General features: G+C 41.4%; 2 protein-coding genes across 4 annotated transcripts in view; both read right to left on the bottom strand.

The window, feature by feature from the left end:
• MAP3K5 (mitogen-activated protein kinase kinase kinase 5) overlaps positions 1–13,048 on the bottom strand; it is a 201,201-nt gene extending 188,153 nt beyond the window's left edge. For 2 of the 3 annotated variants that reach the window (XR_004284933.1, XM_032339411.1), the window contains exon 1: positions 12,294–12,826. Coding sequence is in view for 2 of the 3 variants with exons in the window: in XM_032339411.1 (XP_032195302.1) it covers positions 12,294–12,711 (418 nt within the window). In the remaining variant the exon portion in view is untranslated. Of the gene's footprint in view, positions 1–12,293 lie in introns of all 3 variants that reach the window. The other variant, XM_032339409.1, reaches the window with a different exon arrangement.
• Positions 13,049–22,831: 9,783 nt separating this feature from the next.
• LOC116588415 (cell division control protein 42 homolog) lies at positions 22,832–23,567 on the bottom strand. Its single transcript, XM_032339408.1, has one exon. It carries the CDS (start codon positions 23,495–23,497, stop codon positions 22,922–22,924), a length of 576 nt encoding a protein of 191 aa, XP_032195299.1. The 5' UTR covers positions 23,498–23,567; the 3' UTR covers positions 22,832–22,921.

The raw sequence follows: 23,567 nt of genomic DNA, 5'->3' as shown, positions 1-23,567 counted from the left end.
GGGTCAATGCTGGAGGCAAACCAGGTACATAGAGCAATATCTTTATCTTAGTTCTAAGTGTGTAAGAGATTTGGCTGAAGTAGAAAAGTGCCACTCTTAGGACACAAGGTTTTACCTTTTCAAAGATTTCATAAATGGCACAATGAGCCAGAGGTAATGATGATCATTATAAATGTAGTCATAAAACCCACGAAGGTTACTTAAGCTCAGTCACCTACAAATTCTTGTTGGGAGTTGTCTGCATTTTTCTTCCCTTAATGTTGCCTTCAACAAAAGAGTCAAGAACAGAAGGATCCTGCCTGAACTTTAAAACTTCCCATAAACCCATTCCCTAGCCCTGTCCTTAATAAACCCTGATGAATATTTATATGTTATCAGTTTTTAAATGCTCCTGCAATTTGTCTTCTTAACTAAGTATCTTTGCATCTAACTCATTTCTTACACAGAATCCTAAAAAGTGAACATTGTCAATATACTATGTTTATGGTAAGTATGAGTTTTTGTCACTTTAGTGTGACACAAACTAATCAAAATTAACACTTAGCACTGTGCCACTCATTTGAATACATGTTAAGTGGACTAGTAAACACTAACAAAATATTCCTGAAAATTAAATGTTAAGTTAAAAGCATAAATGAATGCAAAGATTTTGCAATGCTGACAACCCTTAATTTCAGACTTTAGGAACAATGCAGATTTCCTGGTTGACATTCTAATAAACACAGCAGTATCAGTCCTCAGGTAACCCACTCATATGTCATATTCAACGATTAAATGAATTTTCTACACTACTGATTTTATAAAGGAGAAGAAGAGCCTAACATTTTGTTAAAAGTCTAAGCTAACATTTCCTTTCCAATTTTATTTCAGATTTAACAAACTGCCAAGTATACTTTAAGCACATAAAATACTGGCAGCACTAAGTTGCTTGGCAAGGAAGGCCAAGCCAACTATTCTTATAACTCCTGTGTAAGCTACCACATTGTTCTCTGATTTCACTGGGTCAGGCCAAGCAACTTGTACCCCAATCATGCTTTCCAATTAATAATAAGTGCATACATATACATAAAGAATTAAAGCTAGACTCCCTACCTCTACTGATTGTCTACAAACTTTTCTTAATTCTGATTGTATATAAACAGTAAGCACTTGGCCAGTTTATCTGGGAAACTGTCCAGAAGTTCCCTTTGAAGAACTAAAATCCTACTGTCCAGTCCTGAATAGCTAAATTTTCACTCAATCAACGAAAGCTAGATTCCCAAGACCCAATTCTTAAAAATCTAAGAACTCTTGTCTTGGTAGAACTAACATATATCAACTGTATGAATGTGACTCGCAAATAATTAGAGATGTTATATAAAGTATTCATTCAAAAATATTGTTTAGAACTTCTAAAGGTAGCCCAGATTTCAAACTTAGTCATTCGTATGTATATTAGAATTATGTTTTGGGGGTATTTCAGTTATGTAGAACAGCCTATTTTTTTTTTGCAAAATGAAGAGACAATTACAAGGAAAATTAAAATACAGATCAAATTCTATGACTAGAAAAACAGCATGTAAGAAAAAAGGCTCTGAGTCTCAGGCGATAAGTCTACTTGCTTCCATAAAAGTCAGTGTAAAAAAATTCTTCTACTTAAAGAATTCTAATATTCCCTTGTAATTCAAATTAATGAGATTTTATCAATAGCTACAAAAGATCTTAAAGTTGTTTAATAAAATCTGGGAATTTACTTAAATAATTTTCAGTATGATACTAATTTCATATAAAAATAAGGTAGGGAGTCTAATTCAGTTTACAACTGTGTAAGATTTTTATTTTCAATGCATTCCCACACATATTATAGTAGTAATAAACATTGTTCTCCTGTGTAGTGTTCAATTAAATCACTCATATTATAAAGTCTTCAAAAAGGTCCCCTTGGATTTTTCACTTATTTGCTACTTAGAGCACCGCTGTGCATCTGGTGGCCTCCCAATAATTATTTATTACATTGTTGAACTCAGTGGGTAAGCTGTAAGATCATAGAAGGCAGAGATTGCACTTTTTTAACCTAATTTTGTGTAGACCTTAGAAAGAAATCTTGTAGATTTTAAGTAGTCAACAAATGATTACTGATGAGAAGACTGTAATTATGGGATTAATAATAATTTAAATGTCTTCAAATTGTTTCGGAGGGACAGGAGAGCATAGTTATAAATGAACAGACTCTGGAATCAGTCTTGGGTTCAAAACTTGGCTCTGCCCCTCAGTGGTATGTGACACGGGGAAAGTTGATAATCCTTGCAGGGTCTCAACTTCTCCATATATAAAACTGATCCCCATATGCTATTTGCCTCGTTAGGCGGGTATAGAGATTGGAAATGATCAGGAATGTAGCGACTGGCACAGCACTCAGGGCATGGTAAGGCATGAGGCCCATTTGGGTATGACACCTTAAATTACAGAACAGAGTAAGATATTTGGCATGTGGAATTTTACAGCCATTTGCCAGTCCTCTAAAATATTGCAAGGACTTTCTGTCCTCCAAAAACTAAACCTACTTGGAGCAGCCTGGATTACTGAAGTTCCCATGAGTAATGATGATGATTTCCTAATAGAAGAAGGAAACCAGATTTGTAGACACTGCAGGCATCATGCAGGTATATTTCTGACGGTTCTGGCCACAGGGTTTGGACTGCTTATCACATCCCAAACTTAGGTGACTGATACCTTAATATCCAATTTTTACGTGTTTCCTGACTTGAAACAACTATGATCAGGAGCCCTGGCTTAAACAGGGGGATTCTGGGACCTTCTCAGGGCACGCACTGCTTCAGAGAGCAGAGCAGCTCAGGAAAGAAAACAGTGGGCCCCTCTAAATCAGGTTGGGTCAGAGTACCTGAGGAAACCATGGGCATACAGCCTGCTGAGAACAACCAGCCTTCTGTGAAGAGAAGTTGTCGAAGACTTGGAAATGGGTAAAAGAGAACACTGGGTATCATTTCAGTGGAGGGTTGGCTTTGGGCAGTGCATTCCTCTGGGAACTACCTGAGTTTTTTAAAGGATGTGCCCCTGATTTGTCCTGCTAGGCATGAGTCCATTTCACAAGGCTATTGGGATAAACATTAAGTTGTGAAGAACCGACAGTAATGCAAATAATTCTTGTCTCCAGCAACACAAGTGATTATTGTTTGGTAGAGATACAACTCATTTCCATTCCATAATGAAGATCACTCCAACATTTACACTCACAGATTTGCCTTAAGGAACATTAGTCAGTTTCATATCTACCAGCAAATTCATTTCTGCATTCCTGCCTGTATGTGTAGATAATATCTGCTCTTCAAATTTTCCTTTAACTGATTCTAGTATCTTACTGGTTTTCTTATTAAATAATGAGTTAATTAAATTTTGGACATATATTTGCAGAAAGCGATGATTTTGGATTTTTGGAAAATTATAATTTAGCACTTCTGGTAAAGGAAGCATTTTTCCCAGAAAGGGAAACTGAGGTGGCACAAAGGGACTTTTAGTTTTGTCCAGACCAATTAATTTCTCTAAAAGGGATGGAGAAGTGAAACAAATGTCAAAATGTTCAACAGCTACTGTATCTAGGTAGTGAATGAATGAGTGTCATAAAATATATACTTTCTTCATGACTGAACTGTTTCATTGCTTCATTTTTAGAAGTAACTTTTTTTTACTATTACACATTTATTGTAAAAGATACAAATGAAAAGCCAGATAACAAGGTACAGAGGATTTTTAGAAAGAACTAGCTGGGCGGGAAGAAAAGGGAGTACAGGTAGCTCCTCCTACTTCTTCCTCAGCATCACTTTTTCCCATGAAAACAAACACATGTAATAATTCCATTCCCCTGCAGGTGCACACCTACTTCCGTTCTGATTCTTCAGCGCATCCATCAGAGTAAGAGGCACATTAAGGGCAAATAATAAATGCTCATGGAATTGAATTACTGAGAATATCTACTCTAACATTAGAGGAAAGTGACTCAGGCACAGGAAGGCGAATTTCTCAGGGACCTAAGGAAAGAAACAGTCCCCAGGAATACGTTGTAAATGCAGCTCTTGTGTTCCTTCTAGAGAAAGGCTTGTTTTGGTTTACACTTGGCAAGTCCCTCTGATGAACCATGTCCAGAAAATAGCCTAACATTTACCTGGAGGAAGCCCAGTGGATGGTCCCAGCCTTCTGATGGGTTATTTTTACCAGATTATTAATAAGAAGTCACTGAAACTTGGGACGCCTGGGTGGCTTAGTGGGTTAAGCCACTGCCTTTGGCTCAGGTCATGATCCCAGGGTCCTGGGATCGAGTCCCGCATGGGCTCCTTGCTCGGCAGAAAGCCTGCTTCTCTCTCTGCCTCTGCCTGCCTCCCTTCCTGCTTGTGTGCTCTCTCTCTCTCTCTCTCCTTCTCTCTGACAAGTAAATAAATAAAATATTAAAAAAAAAAAAGAAGTCACTGAAATTTGTGAGCAAGAAGAGTCCAGGAGTTACGTCTTACTCCCATGCCTCTTCTTCATAATAATCCTACCACCATGGACCAAGAGGTTAGCACAGATCCTTTCCAAGAGCAAATGTGCTTGGAAATGCCCTTCACTGCAGGAACCGCCCCGATTTGGAAGTCAGAAGACCCGACTTTGACTCCTACTCCACCATGTGATTTGTTCTAACCAAATGACACACCTTCTCCAAGGAGGCATTTCCTCAACTGCAAAATCCAGGTACTTACTTGGACACATTGATTTATTCTATAGAGCTGATAAGATGATCAAAAGAGGATGACATTGCACAGGACAACATATGTTTATATTATCATTCTGATCTAGCCAAATAAAATCACCTGCACCCCAACATAGCCAAACTATGAAGTGGAAATTATGAAGTTATGAACGCATGGGCCCTGTGTGTTAGGAATCACAGTGCTTGTGCTGGCTGCCTGGGTTACAAGTTGATAGCTGTCACAATCAACATATTAGAAAAATTAAATGTGACATGAAGAGGTACTTGACACCCAATAGTCTCCGTTGACTCCTTCTCCTGGGATGATTTTTTTCATAAGAAATAGGGGTAACCAAGATTTTTTTAAGGAGAATGAATTCTTTGGCTTAGGCAAATAATTGGTTTGACATGACTTAGAGTCAATGAACACATGGCTTGAAGTTCACGGACATTCCCTAGGGTAGTCCTTCCCCATGTTTCTTAAGAGTTCTTAGAAGCCACTAAAAGTGGTAGAGAATACTGATGTAATTGGTCACAACCATTTTAAGAGACTTGCTATACAAAGGAATATAACTTCCTTCCTGTTTGAATCATTTACCAAAGGCAACTGCTCTCCCCATTGTTGATTACCTACTGTAATAGAAAATATTTGCTTGTAATGGAATGTTTACTGTTCCTTTTGCAACCTGTGGCATTTAAGTTACACAGATCTCCTCGGCTGGGATTTTCAGTAGGAGATGCTGTTAACATTTAAATGTTCTCTCCTCCTTTCTATCTCCCCTAAGAAAATTACCAAGACATAGCCTGGTTTATGAGTCTCTGAGTTTTTGTTTTCTTTTCGGGGGGAACACTATAAAATAAAACAAGATATAAGTACTCACTTTTTAAAATTTTTGGATTAGGTAAGACCTTAAAAATCAGCCTTCTCTCATACCCTTCCTCCTTTTCCAATGATCTGGCACAGATTTGGATTAGTTTCTTTAACCAATATCTCCAGCCAGAGAGAAAAGCTAATATATTAAAGCAGCTAAGGAAACCAATGTATTCATCACCAGTGGATTTTTAAAAATTTTTATAATTTTGTTTTGCTTTCCTTTTTTTGTTTTATATGCCACCATAAAGTTGGCTAATTTAATTTGGCTCCCTGAAAATAATGGTATCTTTCTTAACTATAGTCAGTGTCCCCATTTACCTATATTCAAACTATGGGAGGGTGAGGCTGTTTTTAAGACCTTCTCAAGGCTGTGGGTTCTGGGTTTCTCCCTGCAATCCAGAGTGGTGGGTTCCTACAACACTGCCCACACCGCTCATTTATTTACCACATTCTCAACTTTCATCTTGCCCCACACAGAGGAGGGTGGTATTTTAGAAGACCACTAGGGGCAATGACGTGGAAGGCAGAAACAGTTGGTGCCTATTGGTGGAGATCTGTGTATTCATTGGGCTTTGCACTTGTCAATCCCCCATTGCTCCACAAAGAAGCTGTGAACCAATTTTATCCTGCAATCAGAAAGAGGAACTGAACAGGCCTCTAACAAGGCCTCTGAAACAGGAAGCAGGGGACAGTCCCTGTAGCCACCAGAGGGGAACTGAGCTGTAGCAGAAAACTCCCAGAAGGCTGGCACCAACCAAGGCCATGGGTGAGCCAAGGCCACAACAGTGCACTTATAATTAGGCTTCACCAGGAGGTGGAACCCACTCCAACTACCAACTGATGGATGTCTCAAGCTGACCAGAGGTGACCAAGTTGAGGAAAGAAATCAGGATCCCGAGAATCTGGAAAGCAGGGGCAGTCATGACGATCTGTAGTTGACGATTTGGGGTAAGAAGTGGGTGCTCTAAGAACAAACGCATTTGTATGCTTTGGAATTTTCTTTTTAGTTTTACTATTTTCCAAGTTTCTAATAAAGCTCTTTTTGGAACATTATAATTTTGCTTCGATTGGCCAGTTATCCAAAAACAACAACAACAACAAAAACAAAAAACAAAACCCAAGAGGAAGCCAAGCCCAGTGCTCTGTGTTCACAGGGGGTAAGTGGCAATTGCCCCCAACGGTTTGCCAGCAAAAAGTTAAAACCCGGGAGAACAACCATGTGTGGGACACCACTGGGATGTTTTTAAATACCATCCTTACCAGAGTTTTCTGTGTAAGTTTGTCTCTGTTTACTCTTTGGATAATTTTGTTAAGGAAGCAGCGATGAAAGATATGATGGGACTACAAGATGGTTTACATCAGAGGTTCTCAACACACTGCTTCACTGCTCTGTTGATTGGTGACATAAGGTTTCACTCAACCTTTAGTAAAATGGGGGATAAAAGAGTAATACCGAGTCTTCTTGTACATTTACTGCATGTGAAGAGCGACTCTTTAAGCTTATGTCTTCCCTAACTGAATGTAAAAATGGCTTTTCTTTTCTTTTCTTTTCTATTCTTTTCTTTATTTGAGAGAGACAGAGGGAGATAGCAAGAAAAAGCATAAGCGGGGAGGAAAGGGAGAAGCAGGATCCCCGCGAGCAGGGAGTCCAACGTGGGGCTTGATCCCAGGACCCTGAAATCATGACCCAAGCTGAAGGCAGACGCTCAATTGACTGAGCTACCTAGGCACCCGAAATGGCTTTTCTTTTTAAGAGCTCATGGCAGTAGATGGCTGGTTGTTGAGTTCTCTCTTTCTTCTATTCAGTAGGCTTACTTGGAAAAATGAAAGGTTGACAAACATATGTCAATCTTCCAATTGTTTTTTAACTTGTTCATAGGAACCACTATTTAAGAAATACAGACTTCACCCTCTCCCTCAAAGTATATGAGAATATATATATATATATATATAGCCTCCCTGGATTTAAAGGTAGAAAAATGAAGAAATGGGCTGAAGACTTTCAAGAACATGTCAGTCTGAGATAGACAGGAGACAAAGGTTGCGTTTGTTTTGCTTTTTATCAATTAAGATTGGAAGTCCCAAGGAGCTATGCTGGGAGCCAGTGGAACAAAAGAAAGTTTAGATGCCATCAGAAAGTTCAGAAAACTCTCCAGTGACAAGGCCTACATGGGTGACTTTCATTCCAAGCCCAAATCAAGCAGGAAGATAATAGAGATAAGAGGATAAAAGCTAAATTCTTACCATTTCAACCAGCGTGTGTTTCCTTCCTATTACCCACTGTTGCTACAGAGGAAAAGGCTGAGGACTAGGCTGCAATCTGCAGGGAGCCTGGTGAGGAGAAAGACCCTGGTGCATGTAATGGCTGGGTGGGGGGTGGGGGGGGAGCAGACAGCCCATCTAATCTTATGCCCACTGAGGACGAAGAGTGGCCTTGAGCAGAGCGATATCCCTGGCTCTTACATCAACAGGAAGTGGAGGGCCATAAATAGAAAGTCAAGAGGGGAAGAAGCTGAAAGAGGTGAAAGCATGAATGGATCCCCAGCTGGCACCACTTCCTCCAGGTCCAGTCACCAAGCACCGAGCACTGAACATCATCAAGTACTGAGCACTGGGCATCACCATGTACCAGCACTGAGCATCACCAAGCATCCTTCTTCTCCCCTGCCCAGCCTCCCTCCTCCCCATGCAGCCTTTCCTATCCTTCCTGTGTCCCTTACCTTACCACGTCACCTCCTGTCATCCCCATCCCCCCAAAGTGATGCTGAGGTAACATCTGGCCCAATATTATCAGAAACTGGATGAAAGCAGAAGTTATAGATTCGAACATAAGGAGAGCTGTGTACAAAGCCCCAGTTTTTGGTCTTGGAAACACAACTTTCCTGAATGTTTAAAAGTGGTGAGTGGGCTCCGTACTTCAAGTACCCAGAGTTAACAAGGCTTCTCACAGGCTAGTCTCAGATTCGCATCATCATCTATAATACTGCTTCTGAAGAAAAGTATGCTTTTGAAGAAAAGAAAACAAAAGAAAAGAAAAGGACCACATGGACCCAAGGCTACTACCTTAAGTCATTTCACCTGAATGAATGAATATAATCACTTTATGGTTCAGTTTCCTTATAAGCAAAGTGGGGGGGGGGCAATAAATTCTACTCTAGCTAGACATCACAGAACTGATATTCATTAAAAAAGATCTGTGTTTTTTTTTTTTTTAAGATGCTACAGTTGGATCTGTCTGCCTGAATAGAATAGCTCTGTATCACTAACATCTATTATCACTGATATCTCTGCTTTTATAGAAATCTCCTGCCTACCATGCAGGGGGCTGGGAAGGCACATTGTTAGCTTGCCATTTGCCATCTCAGAGTGACAGTCTTACACACGTAAACACGATGAATTTTCACAAAAGCTTTGATAGAACATTAGTTTCCCCTCAGAACAGAAATGAAAGAGAGAATGACAAGTGTAGTCGAAGAACAAACTAGATTACAGTTAAACAATAATCAAATAGGGAAACCTTGAACTGCAGTCTGTTCTTTAGAAAGGCTCCAGGAAATATAGGGGAAGCTTTTAAAAATGGAACCAATGAACAAGTCCTTGTCCACTCCATAAACCGAGCTATTTCAAGTAGTCCTTGCTCACCTGTCCACCCCGGTTCAGCTGTCACCTCTGAACCTGCCCTACCCCCAGTCTGATTCTAGAATCTGTTTCCTGGGAATGCAGACGTTCTGTGTGGACCTTCACAGAGGCTGCACCACACAACCAGGCTTTGTACGTGCCCTACCCACTAACCCTGAACTGCTTGAGGGGCCAAGAACATGAAATAAAAAAGCACCTCATTCACCTCTGGGGATGGAAATAATTCATTTTGTATTCATGTAATTTCAAAGTACAGAATTTGTGAGCTGGAGAAAATTTCACAAACCAATTATTCCAAGCTTTCCTTCTTTCCTGAGATTTTTTAAAATGACTTGCTCCAAATTAGACAAGAACCAAAAACCAGAATGCAGACCATGACACTCTTGTTCTGATGCTCTGTCCCAGGATACCATGCTGCCCTCCCTTTGCAAATGCACAGAATTAAATGAGGGAGGCTTAGAAATTAACTCCATTTCCCCCTCCACTTCGGCTCCTGGTCAAGTTTATAGGCCTTTGGAGGAGATGAAGGATTTTGCTCACAATGACGTGGTTCAGAGCAGAGCCTGGATGGAAACTCAGATCTAACTTGCAGGACAATGTTCTTCCCAGTATATCACAGTGATTTCAACTTTCCCGTGGAGGGAGTGAAAGTAGAACAAAAGATAGCATGGCCCAGGGGCCAAAAATCTCACAGGGCCAGTTTTATGTCCCTTGCAAATAGTCTCGTACATTTTTAAATGGTAGAAAAATATTCGAAAGAATTTGAAATGCAAATTTCAGTGCCCATTAATAAAGTTTTACTGGAATACAGCCACAGTCGCTTGTTTAGGGACTGTTGTGACTGCTGTCGCAACAACCACAGAGCTGATGAGCTGTGAGAGGGATCTCCTGCAAAGTCTAAAATATTTACCATCTGGCCTTTCCCAGAAAAATCCATCCCTGGTGGAGGAGGAGCAAGCGCTCTCTCAGAAATCAGAAAAAAAAGTTATACTACCATCAAACTCAGCAACCCTTGGTGGGGAAAAACAGAGGATTTCGACAAAACTGATACCCTCTTCACTCAGTCACACCTTCATGTTGAATGACAAGGCTCCAAGTTCACATCACACGCACAAGCAGCGGTTAAACTGGGGCCTTCCCCGAGTTGAATGAGGCAGCAGATAGGACAGAGCTGGCTGAGAAACGCAGGTCTTCCCAGAGTGTCCTCCCCACTCTTCCACATTGCACCTCCATGGCTCCCGAGGTCCCTGCCAGTTCTCCATCACATGACTCCAAGATAGAGAGCTTCCCTCAACTCAGAATAAATCAACCCAGCTGAATGCAGGCGGCAGGGGCAAAGATGACCTTTTAGGGTCAGCCACCTGAAGATAAACCCTGTACTGACCAGTTACTACCTATAAGTCCAGGTCAGTTATGGAGCCCTTGGTTTTCTCATCTAAGAATAGTTAAGCACTTCCTCCACGGGCTTGTTTTGGGGGTTAAAGATACCGTTCAAATGTCAGTTGCCTGTCTTCTTCCTCTCTCCCTTTCCCAGAGATAGTTATTTGGAGAATAAACAGTAAGTGAGCCTTGTTAGGAAACTTTCTTTCAAATTAGCTTAGAGTTTAAGACGTTTTTTACAGAGTCCTATAAAAGATATGGAATCTATCAGAGCAATAAAAATAGGCTCAGTATTTGCTTGGGTGTTTTCCTTACATATCTTTCAGTCCTCTGAAGTTTCTTCCAAATCACAATCCAAAAATAAGAGCACTATAATTTTTAGAAAAGTTACGTTTATGCAATTTTTATAGCAAGCCACACAAAAAACTAGGCTACATCATACTCATGTTCAGTTATGAAGACCGAGACTGTAAAAAATACCAGGACCAGAAAGCCCTAGTTTATTTAGTCTGGCTTCCTTAACATGAAGTTCTTCTTGGTCTTAAAATATTCAGCTTTGGCTGAATTCCAAAGCTGACATAAGCCTACTTCAGGTGTTTTGAAGAGAATGAAGAAAATCAGAACTGAGAGCAAGACTGGAATATAAAACCTTTTATGTGATCACAAATGCAAGAACCTAATTGTCTAAAACCACCATTAAATCAAAATTTTCACCCACACTTACAAAAATATGTATATATTCTCATATTTGGTTGTACAGGATACCAAATGTTAATTTCAATAGCATGTTACTATTCCTGACATTGGCACAGAGAGCTAATTGCATCAGTCACTGGAACTGCAATGACACTTTCTGGAATCTGTGATAGGATGAAAAGATACATTTTTTATGGATTATGCTAGCAATCACTTTAAATAGCCAAACCAATCTTAGTTATTAAAATAGCCAGTAGCATTTTAAACAATGCTAAATTATGTACTTTCCAGCCCATGATGGTATACAGGGCAATAAAAAACAGACCCTGGTTCTCCCACCAAAATCCTTACAAAGATACCACCTAAGTCTAGTGCAAGCGACAAGGTTATTGCTTTCAGAAGTAATTAGGTGGAAGTTCAAAACGGTAAGACTGGGACATCCAAGCCACTAAACATGTTCAAGTAAGATCACGACATAGCATGCAAATTCATATAGATCTACTCCGCGAGGGACCGGCTGCGTGGTTCTGGTACTCCCAAAACTACACGGAGAAAAAAATGAAAGCGTCATCTAACACAGTCACAGGTATATATAGAAGGAAAACATGCGCCAAACCTAACAGAAGAGAAACCAAGACACCAAATGGACAAAGGCTGATTGGGGCACTATCTCGCACTGCTCATCTGAAAAGTTCTTTATGAGGACCACACAGACCCATGGCTCCAGCGCGGCCGGTGGGTGTGGGTGAGTCAGTCGGTCTAGCACAAATACACATAGGATCTTGCACCAGCACCCACTCTTTCCCAGGAGCAGCGAGCGCCAGGAGCAGTCACGCAGCGCCGCTCGCTGCCCCTAAGGTGGGGGCAAGAAGTAAAGAAGTAGGAAGCACGCTTGCTGCCTAGAAAAACATCTGCCCCCCCTGCGGCGTCCAGGGAAAACGTGGCCCCTGACCGTGGAGGATGGGGAAGGGGTTGCACACGCACCTGCATTGTAAAAACGGTCCAGCACGGTGGTTTCTCCAAAGTCCAGTTTACCAAAATGCAGGGTCTCCAGGGTGGCGCCCACCGTCTCACACGCCTCCCGCAGGCTCTGCAGGGCCTCGCTCTCGGCCACCACCAGCTGCCCCTGGCTCGCTTCGTTGATAACATATGCCACCGTGGTCCGTCGGCCGCCTCCGCTACTAGAGTTGCCCCGGCACCGGGTGGCGCTGCTCCCAGAGGTGGCGGCGGGACAACCGGTGCCAGGGGCGGCGGCAGTCTCTACGTTCCAGAAGCTGCCCGGCGGCGGTAGCTGGCTCTCTTCGTCCTCGGCTGCCACCGCCGCTCCTCCCCTCCGGCAGCTTCCACCCTCGGCGAAGGGTGGCACCGAGAAAGTGATGCCCTCGCCCGCTTCGGCGCTCATCTCTCCCGGCCGGGCTGCGGCGACGTCCCCCGCCCAGCCGCACCGTCTGGCCAGCCACAGCTCCGGGCTGCTCCGCGCGCGCCGGGCTAAGCAGCTGCCATCGCGCGTCGCGCCCTCTGCGCCGCGCCGCCGCCTCCTGTCAGGCGCCCTCTCCCCCGAAGGGACGCCGCTGCCCGGCGGCGGCTCACCCCTCCTCTGCGTCTCCGTGGCCGCGCCGCTTGTCCGAGGCAGGGTGTAGAGTACAAGGGGTGGGGACGCCAGGTTGCGCGGGAAGGGACAGCGCTTCCTTCTCTTGGCCCGCAGACAAGTCGCCTCGCAAACGTGCGCCGCCGTGCAGCTCAAGGGCGCCGCGCTCGGGGTGCGGTGCGCCCTGACCACCGGAGCACGGCCCCGGAGTCTTCCGTGCCGGGCGCTGGGAGGGGACGGGGAGGGTGCCCGCTGGGTTGGCAGCTACCTGGCCAGCACCTCTCGGGCGGGCAGGCTCCCCGGGCTGCGTCCCGGAACAGCAGCAGCCGAAAGGACCCGCCTCCCTCCTCGGCGGCAGCTCCCCTTCATCTGCTCTATTTCCTCCTCCTCCTCCTCCCCTGGCCTCGTTTCTCGCCAGAGCGCGCCGCGGCGGCTTAGTCCCAGCGCCGGCCTCGCCGCTGCAGTCTCGCCGCTCCCCGCAGCCGCTCGCTCGGTGGGCCACTGGCTTCGGCCGCCCACTCGTCGCGGCCACGAGAGTCAGGGCCCGCCCCGGAGGAGGGCCTGCTGGGAAGCTCCAGCCGGGACGAAACCGACGGCGCCGCGGCTCCGGGACGTCGGCTGGGCCCAGAGCGCGGCGCCGGGCCGGGGTTCTCCGCCGTCACCCACCGGGCTCCACCTAAGACGACTCGGAGTCAGCCAAAGCCCGGAGCGCAAACGAGGGCGGCTTGGCGCAAAAAAAAAAAAAAAAAAAAAGAATGAAAGAGAAAAAGTCTCTTCTGAGAACGCTCTGGGCTTTGGGAGCTTTTGCTGCGGTACCCGTGGCCAGGGCGCCCCCCTCCGTCGCCTGCCGGGCTAGCCTTGCGCGCAGTCTGGTACGGAGCAGCGCGGAGGCGCTGCGGCTGAGCGGGGACGCAAGCATTGCGCAAAGCCAAAGGACTTCCACTAGCGCGCCGCAGCTGGGGACCGAACTGAACCACGATCGATTCCCGACCGCGGCGCTCGGGAAGTGGCTGGCGTCATTTATCAGGGCGGCCTCTGCTACTTTCCATTTAGAAAATTCCAGTGGCTATGTTAACATTAATGAGTAATTGATTGGTTGCAACTTCTGAATGACTTCGCATTCTCACTTAGGTTCTTATAAAGTACCCCTCCCCACGCTCAATATGCTTTCTGGACACAGAATAAGGGGTCTATACCCCACTCCGCAAAGCATCATCCACCGGATGAAAGGAGGAAATTAAGAGACATTGGATTCTTTCAAAATGCACTACGTTGGGGGAGGGGGGAATACCTGGATTGCTTAAGAGCGATGAAAAGGAAGAGATCTACTTCTTTGGGGAGCAAAAACATGTGTAAGTTCTCGCAGAACTTCTTCAACATGCTCTAATTGGGAAAACCGGTGAAAATTGCAGCGAAGTAAGGTAACGGCTTTGGACTTCCTATCTCAGAGATGGGAACCGAGATTAATGAATTCTGTAAATAAAGCAGAATAATGCAAATTATTAATGCAAATTCAAGTTTGGAAGAAGAGGAAGGATAAAGCAGTTGAATAGTAGAGTTAAAAGAAGGAAGGAAATAATAGTGAGAAAAACACCTAGTAGCTACACAACCATATCCTCAACGAAGCAAGTGACATTAGCTTTTTCTAAAGGCGTGTAAAATGATAGAAGTAAATTTATCGTAAGGAAATTATGTCAGCTGGGATCTATATGCTCTCTGTCTGCTTTAGGACTTGATCTCGTTAGGAAAGTAGATATTTAGTGAATCAGCTATCATACTGGAGTGAAATATTGACAGGCTCCTAATAGATACACACTATTATTTCCAACAACTTGTCAAACCTCCAAACTCTTGTGGCAGTCCATAAGCCTCTGCCCCATCCTGGCCCCAAACAATACATTCTGGAAATTCATTAGGACCAGGTGTGGAAAACTAAAATGCCTAAACTCTCAAATTGCATTTTGCTACACAAATAAGATATGAGATTATATATAAAACTATTTTCTAAAACCTATAACTTTTTAGATCATTTCAACTTTGACCCCTTCCAGATCTTTTCAGAGCCATTTTTTCATACACACAATTTTTATTTTTGTTTTATTTTGTTTGCTTTGTTTCACTTTGAATTGGGGTAGTAACTTTAAAGATCACCCAAACCCCCAGTGCAATATGATGGATTCTAGATGGTGCTAAGGCTTTCTTACTACCTGAATGGCTGGTTTAGCTAATGAAACTTAAATGCCATGTATTAGATTGAGCCATGTGAAATTTCCATTTTTACAGCTGATCAACACTCACATACACCTAAATTCAGATGGCTCAGCTCAGATGTGGGGCCTCTGTGGAGGCAGAGGACAGGTGGAGAGCTGAGACCCAGCCTGTCTTAGCTTGCCAAACCTGGCTTAGTGTGTCCTAGAGGAATGAAAGCCTTTTTCTAATTGACCTGCTTAGAAGTTATGCCTTTGCAATTTGTCTGTAAAGAAGGAGCAATTTTTCTAATCCAAAAGGACATCTAATATGGTAGTGGTCAACAGGGAAAAATCATTGCCTATCTTGGGGCATTGTTTGTTCTTGAAAAGGTAAAATGGTGAATTTTAAGCCTGAAATGGACAAGGATCTCCTGCTTTTGCTTTAGGTGACAAGTCTGCCTTTCTCTGTCTCCTCAGATAAGATAAATGGGAATACAATATATTCTTAATTCCAAAAAGTATTTAAGGCTACAGACAAAACAACATAATGTTTTATATGTAGTAATGTAAATATCATTCAAATTATCAGAAATCAATAAGGAAACCAGTAAAGAAGTATCAAGTGCCTGGGATGAATTAATAGTTTAATTATTGCTAAATTTAGTTCCATGTATTTTGGCTGCCAAAATAAAAAGAAAATACATAAGAGTACATATATTCATACAAAGAGTCAAGTCTTGTCCTGGCATGGAATTCTATAAAGACTTTATTATAGAATCTGATATAGAATACATTAAGCAATACATTAGAATTGAATGTGGATTTGTAAAATATTATGTTTTTCAAGTTTATATTTAAAATTTTTAGACACTAAGAACATAATATTGAATATTAGTTCAATGAAAGCATTTCAGAGGAATCTAAAATAATATAAATCAGATGCAATACATTCTGGTTATATTACCTTAATAATGCAGGGAATTGAGGGTATTATGTAATTCACTGTAAGCTCATAACTTAGTATTCTGCATGGAGGAAAGAAGGAACCCAAGGAAATAGGTAACATACTGCTTAGATCCTATCATAAACAGCAGGCTTCCCTAGAAGCCTTTGACAAGAATTAAATCACAGTCACTGAATAATAGCAGCATAATATCATGAAGACTATGACCTCTTTCCACTTTTAAAAGGCATGGCAGCAAAACTGAAGTGTACTGGTCAGAATCATATTCTCACTCAGAGTCTAGTCCTCTTCCACTCAGAGACAGGTCTTGGGACACCTTTGAGAACACCTACAGATAGAGTAAAGAATTTTCCTAATAAAGAGCTAGAGAAATACAAGGGAGAGATTTCTGCTTCTGATTATGACAGATTAGGTCTTTCCTTCTCCCTGAATAAGCCTAAGAATGCTAGACAAAATTTGAAATTTAAAATAAAGGCATTGAGGGGTGCCTGGGTGGCTCAGTGGATTAAAGCCTCTGCCTTTGGCTCAGGTCATGATCTTAGGATCTTGGGATCAAGCCCCGCATCGGGCTCTTCACTCAGCTCGCTCTCTCTCTCTGCCTGCCTCTCTGCCTACTGTCTAATGAATAAAATCTTAAAAAAAAAAAAAGATATATATTTTTTAAAAAAATCTCTGTCAAATGAATAAAATCTTAAAAAAAAAAAAAAAAAGGCATTGAGGCACTAATGAGATAATGAGGAACTAGCTGACCAGATTTTGGAAGAGAGGCCAGGGATCTGGAGGGTGTTTTCACAGTTGGAGCTGCTTTGGGCCTGGCAGTTTCTGAGAGTCTGAATTACACAGCTGAAAGGCTAAGCTACATTTTTGATAACACCTGGAAGGACAAAAGTGAGGAAGATATAATCAAAAAGTAGGAGCGAAATAAAAGTGAAATGACCCTTACATGGATAGCGCCCTTTCTCCAGGTATCTGAGTAACCCAGAAAAAAATTCTCAAACCCTGAAATAGGCTTAAGGTAATTCCAGACCTTCAACCAACAAAAGTTATTCTACAGGAAGATAACATGATCCTGGACCATGGATTATTTCTACAAATATAAGACGTGTGCATGTAGTCAAATATTTGAATGCATGGTATAATGGTAGAGGAGGAAAAGAATATGAACCGAATCCTGACTTTGCCATCTGTTCCTGAGTCTCTCTTCCAGATCTCTCTCCATTCATATCCCCCTAGTCTCTGCTTTGGGAGGCTAATCTGTATGAATTAAATCAATGGGCTTCCTTGCTTTCTTTTTATCACTCAGGGTTGATCAATGGCCAGGTAGGGGATGTGAGGGAGGAAGGGGATTGGGACTTTATGAGTCATCTCAGGCTAACTTTGTTCCTCAACAGGAAGTCACTGCTCTTCTCAAGGGGCAGATCCTACAGGATCCACTTTCCTACAGGGCCTTAAAACTGTCCCTCACCTTGTCCTCTGGTACGTAGAAATGATGATAACTCTGAAGACTTCAGCCCCAAATTTCAGCACAATCCTTTGAAACTTCCTTTATACCTCTTCCACACCTTTGTCATTAGTCTTTTTGCAAATAAATCCACCTCAAATTATCTTGTTTCCTATTGACTCTGATAACTACTAATGAGCTTTTAGAAATTGGAAAACTAATTTAACCTCTTTGGGTCTGTTTCCTCACCCATAAAATCAAGTGTTGAATTAGATTAAACTGAAAATCCTTTGAAGCTCTAATGTGTTGTTTTTAAGTATTCAGTCAAAATACCAGTTCCTATACTAAATTGAAATGTGTAAAGAACAAAAATACCACCGGGTAACAAAATAGTACATGGGGGAACTTTCTCTTTATAGAAATATTCTAGCAAACATACATAAGAAAAGTCTGAGGTAGTTACAATATCACCATTTTGCAACTTTTCTCTTTTTTTCTTTTTTAAAGATTTTGTTTATTTATTTGACACAGAAAGAGAGAGATCACAAGTAGGCAGAGAGGCAGGCAGAGAGAGAGGCAGAAGCAGGCTCCCGGCTGAGCAGAGAACCAGATGGCGGGAGCTCGATCCCAGGACCCTGAGATCATGACCCGGGCTGAAGGCGGAGGCTTAAGTCACTGAGCCACCCAGGTGCCCCCCATTTTGTAACTTTTAACGAGTTTGGATCCAGGTATGGATCATCAGTGATGGTGGCACTAACATCACAAAAAAAGAGAGAACCAGGAAAAACACACCACCAATTATAAGGTAATCATACTAAAAATAGTGGGTATGAATCTCAACTGAAGCCCCAGACTCCAAGGCTGAGATTCGACAAGTAATTCCCAGAAATATGAAGGATCAAAACAGGTTAAAACATTTTGGAGATGCAACTTATAGAATTGAAACTGTGGCAAACTCTGTAAATTGATTGGCTCATTTTCTTACACAAGTCAGTTACTACCACTGTAACAGATGCTAAGTTCATTGTCTAGTCATAACATGGTCAAATGTGTCTTAGGGACTTTTCTAGTTGAAAAAGTAAGTGCCCAACACCACACTGACTGCTTTATATGCATATCTCCAGTCTCCCATGCAGCAGAAGCCCAGAGGGAAAAGGTTACTGAATGTCAAACAAGGAGTGAGTAACAAACCAGGGTTTCAATCCAGAGCCTATGCTATTACCCACAGCTCCTTATTAATGAAGGCATAAGATCATCACTTCAGAAAATACCAAACAGCTTGCCTTTTTTTTTTTTTTTTTTTGGCTCTGGTGTGAAGACATGCAACCATTTCATTTCATAGCTGCAAAAAGTTTAGAGGAAGGGCAATGAGAAGTTGAAGCAGTCTATTTGTCTAATTTGAAGTTAAAATATCATGTCAAAAGACCATTTTTACTTGTTATTCTGGAAGTTGTGCATAGTAGTTATGTGTTCAAGCTCTTTCACCAGAAGCCAGGGAGAGTGAAATCCTGGGGAATGATCTGAGGCTAAAGCCAACAGGGGTGAATGCTGCTTGTGTTGATAGCTAGACAATCACCAACATTACTACCTCTTGTTACTTTAAAATTACTCTTTTTTCTTTTTAAGATTTTATTCATTAATTTCACAGACAGAGAATACAAATAGGCAGAGAGGCAGGCAGAGAGAGGGGAGGAAGCAGGCTCCCTGCTGAGCAGAGAGCCCGTTGAGGGGCTCGAACTCTGGGACCATGACCTGAGCCGTAGGCAGAGGCTTTAACCCACTGAGCCACCCAGGCGCCCCTAAAATTACTCTTATTACTACTACTATAGTGCATGTTTGATGCGGTGGTTGTTAAAAAACAAGTTTGGAAACCAAGGCTGAGGCCAGATTTTGAAGCATCTTGATGAAAGATAAATTTAACTTCATCCTCTAAGAAAAAGAGACATTCAAGGATTTAGAGCAGAGGAGTAATAGGATCCAATCTATATTTTAAAAAGAAAACTCTCTGATGTCGACATCTGGGCCTGCAGCTAACCACAAAAGGAAGTGGAGACACTTCTACAATAGTCCAGCCCTTGACTAGAGAAGGAGCAGTGATCTTGATGCTTCTCACGTCTCCTCTAGTGGGAATGATTTTTTTCTTTGATACACTTCTTCTAAAAGCATCCTTCCCAACATTTTCATTTCTCTTTATGCCCTAGGAAGTTAAGGTGATTTTAATATAAAGAAATGGTTCTTGCTACATTTTGTGAAAGGAACACCAAAGCCTCCTCTATTTAAAATTGCCCCATGCTGCCCTGATCCACCCATCTCCAGAGTGTCAGAATCTTACCTTCTTCTCCCCACTCCCAACTTTGACTAAAATTCTTACTCTTAAAGGCATCCCTTTAATTTAGATAAATAACTCATGAAAAATAGATATACAGGGCCACAGTAAGAGTTTTTGTATCAGCAACAGAAACCAGTTTTGACTACCAAAACTAAAAATAAATTTTTTTGCAAAGATATTAGGGCTCAAAGGCATCATAGCAAGGCTGGGGCCCAGGCTCAAAAATACAGAAACCAATAGGCCTCAAAGGCCAGGAGTTACAGTCTAAGTCACTCCACTGCAACGGTACCTGTGACTTTGTCACAACTTTTTTTTTTTTGAACACTGTAATCATTAAAGATGTAAGATCTCTAAAATTAATAGTGCTGGTTCATGAATAAATAAATCAATGAGACAGAATAGAAAATCTGAAATAGATTCAATTACATATGAAAATTTAACATAAGATAAAAACAGCCTTTTAGACGATTGCAAAAGAAGGACTTTAAAAAGTCATGTTGGAATAACTGCAAAGCCATATGGAAAAGATAAAATTGGATTCATTCTCCACACCATACACCAAGAAAAATTCCAAATGGCGATGAGATTTAATTATAAAAAACGAAGCTATATGAGTACTCAGTAAATTTGTGGGTACATTCTTTTCAACCTAGGAGCAAGAAAAACTCTCAGGACCATGACTCAAAATCCAAAAGCAAGAAAGGAAAAAATAGATAAACTTGATAATATAGAAATAAAAAATATTTACATGGGAAAAGATATCACAAGCAAACTAGACAGACAAATAACAAACTGAGAAAAATATCTACAGCTGATTCAGATCTCATAAAATGAATTTCTAAAAATAAAGAAGAGATAAACCTATAAAAAATGAGCTATGGGAAGTCATAGGTGATTCATAAAGATGGAAGTACAGGTGTCCTTAACTCATATAAAAAGATGTTCAGTGAGAAATAATTCATAATGAGAAATACAAATTAAAATTACACTAATAGTCCACTTTTCACCTAAGATGTTGGCAAAAAGCCAGAAGTCTGACAACACACTATAAGAAAATGGACATTTGTTCATTTCTGGTGGGAATAAAAAAATGATAAAATACCTGCAGAGGAAAAGTTGTCAATAACTAGCAAAATTATATATGCACGTAGCCTTCAAGCCAGCAATCCCACTTCTAAAACCATATTTCAAATATACACTGGTAAAATTGTGAAAGACATCTTTACAAGGTTGTTCATTTTGGTAATATTTACAATAGCAAAAAAAAAATTAAAAACCACTCAAGCATTCATCTATCAGGAACTGGTTTAATAAACTCTGATATATCCACTAAATAGAGTACCTACCATGCAGCCATAAAAAGGACAGTAGACTATTCTACGTGACCATTTTTTATTCTAGTTTTCTAGTGATTTATACTGAGAGGATAATTCTAGGTCCTATTTCTCTTTTATGGCTGGAATCAGAGATCCAGATAACTTTTTAAAAAGTAAAATGTTATATTTTCACTAAATTTTGTAATACAAAAGCACACACACACACACACACACACACACACAGTATGTGTCACTTTCTTAATAAAATGATAGCACATTATCTACAACTTTCTACTTCTTATATTTTCAGATACCAGACAACAGGCAGTACATGGCTGTGAACCTTGAAAAAAGATATACAATTGAGGTGATTGTTCTATCAGGAGGGAATTTCTGGATAGTTGTGCAGGGAAAGAAAACTGTAACAGAAGCCAGATATCTTTGGTTGAAGATAAAAATTTGGAATGGGGGAGGCTAAGCCATTAGAATGTGAAGTACAGAGTGTCCAAGAGGAGGAAGCTATGAAGAGAGAGAATTCCAGAAATCTGCACACAAGACCTTCAAGTCTTTGATACCAGACTTCATGTGCACAGGATAAAACCTCATAGGGCCAGAAAACAACACCCTCTGAGGAAAGAGTAGAGTATCAGAGAACTCTAGCATCACACAGAGCTGAGAATAATTTGGATCTTCTCCCGACAGAGTGGAGAGAACTCACCTAGTAATGGAACATTTATAAGAGATTCCAGAAGATCCACACCGGAGAAGTGAGCTAGATTACCTCTTGCATAAAGGTGATTTAGCCCTGCCGTGAATGAACTTAGGAACAAGCAAGTTCACTCATAAATAAGTAATTGCTTGCCAGAAGAAATCAGATACCCTTTAAAGAAAAATAACATAAATATAACATTTAATAAAGTAAAACACAGAACACCTCCCATCCTAGCAAAACTTACCAGACAACAAAGAAGAGAGAAAAATGGGACTTTTAACAAGGACAGAAATCAGTTGTAGAAACAGTCTCAGAAATGACAGGGATGATGCAATTAGTAGATTGGGAACATTATAACAGATATTATACCTATTCACGACTTCTCAAGAATGCAAAATCACACAAGGCCATAATGAGAAAAGAAATGGAAGATGTAGCAAAGAACCAAAAGGCATTTCTAGATATGAAAAATATAGTAGTTTATTTAAGAGGGGAGAGAGAGAGAGGGTGAGAGCACGTGAGTAGGAGAGTCAGAGGGAGAGAGAGAGAGAATCTCAAGTGGGTTCCATGCCTAGAGCAGAGCCCCACGTAGGGCTCAATCTCATGACCCTGAGATCATGACCTGAACTGAAATCAAGAGTTGGATGCTTAACTGAAGAGCCATCCAGCCAACTACTTTAAACAGTAGTTTAAAGTTTACTTGGATGGGGTTAATAACAAATTAGACACCATGGAAGAAATGACCAAGGAACCTGATATAATAAAAACACACAGAAAAAAAAAAAAAAAACCACTGATGAAAAAATGAGAGAGCCTAGTGATCTGTGGGATAATATCAAGTGATCTAAAATACATGTAATTCGAGTCTCAGAATTCTAAGTTAAAGGAGATTCTTCAGGTGAAACTTTTAAATTTACATTGCTCCCTTTCCTCAGCTGGAAGTTTTTCTTCTTTTTTTTTTTTTTTTTTTTTTTTGCAAAAATGAATTTTAATCTTTAATCTTTAGTTTGATTTAACATTGCTTTTAGTATGATGCTGACACCAGCTGTGCGGAAAGGGCTCTGGAGACATGTTCATAGCAGCACACACCTGCGGCTCTTCTTCGGTTCGGGAGGCTCCAGGGCAGCCAATATTGCTTCGTCAAATACATTCTTTAGGCCTTTCTGTGTGAGTGCAGAACACTCCACATACTTGACCGCCTTCAGGTCACAGGCCAGCTTTTCAGCAGTCTCTGGAGTGATAGGCTTCTGTTTGTTCTTGGCAAGTTTCTCAATCGTAGAGGGGTCATCTCGGAGATCAATTTGGGTCCCAACAAGCAAGAAAGGAGTCTTTGGACAATGGTGAGTTATCTCAGGAACACACTTTTCCTTCACATTTTCAAATGAGGATGGAGAGACGACTGAAAAACAGACTAGAAATACATCTGTTTGTGGATAACTCAGCGGTCGTAATCTGTCATAATCCTCTTGCCCTGCAGTATCAAAAAGTCCAAGAGTATATGGCTCTCCACCAATCATAACTGTGACTGCATAGTTGTCAAAAACAGTCGGTACATACTCAGATGGAAATTTGTTTGTTGTGTAGAATATCAGGAGACATGTTTTACCAACGGCACCATCGCCCACAACAACACACTTAATTGTCTGCATTGCTGAAACAGTTTTGTATCCACTTAAAATACTTCAAAATTCAGTGATGACCTCAGCTTCTCTGCCGGGG

This window comes from Mustela erminea, chromosome 4, assembly GCF_009829155.1.
Source record: "Mustela erminea isolate mMusErm1 chromosome 4, mMusErm1.Pri, whole genome shotgun sequence".
NCBI lineage: Eukaryota > Metazoa > Chordata > Mammalia > Carnivora > Mustelidae > Mustela > Mustela erminea.
This window is presented reverse-complemented; position numbering and strand designations above follow the sequence as displayed.

What these genes read in the sequence shown, in the direction of transcription:
- LOC116588415 (XM_032339408.1), bottom strand. Translation starts at nt 23,497, where the DNA reads ATGCAGACAATTAAGTGTGTTGTTGTGGGCGATGGTGCCGTTGGTAAA.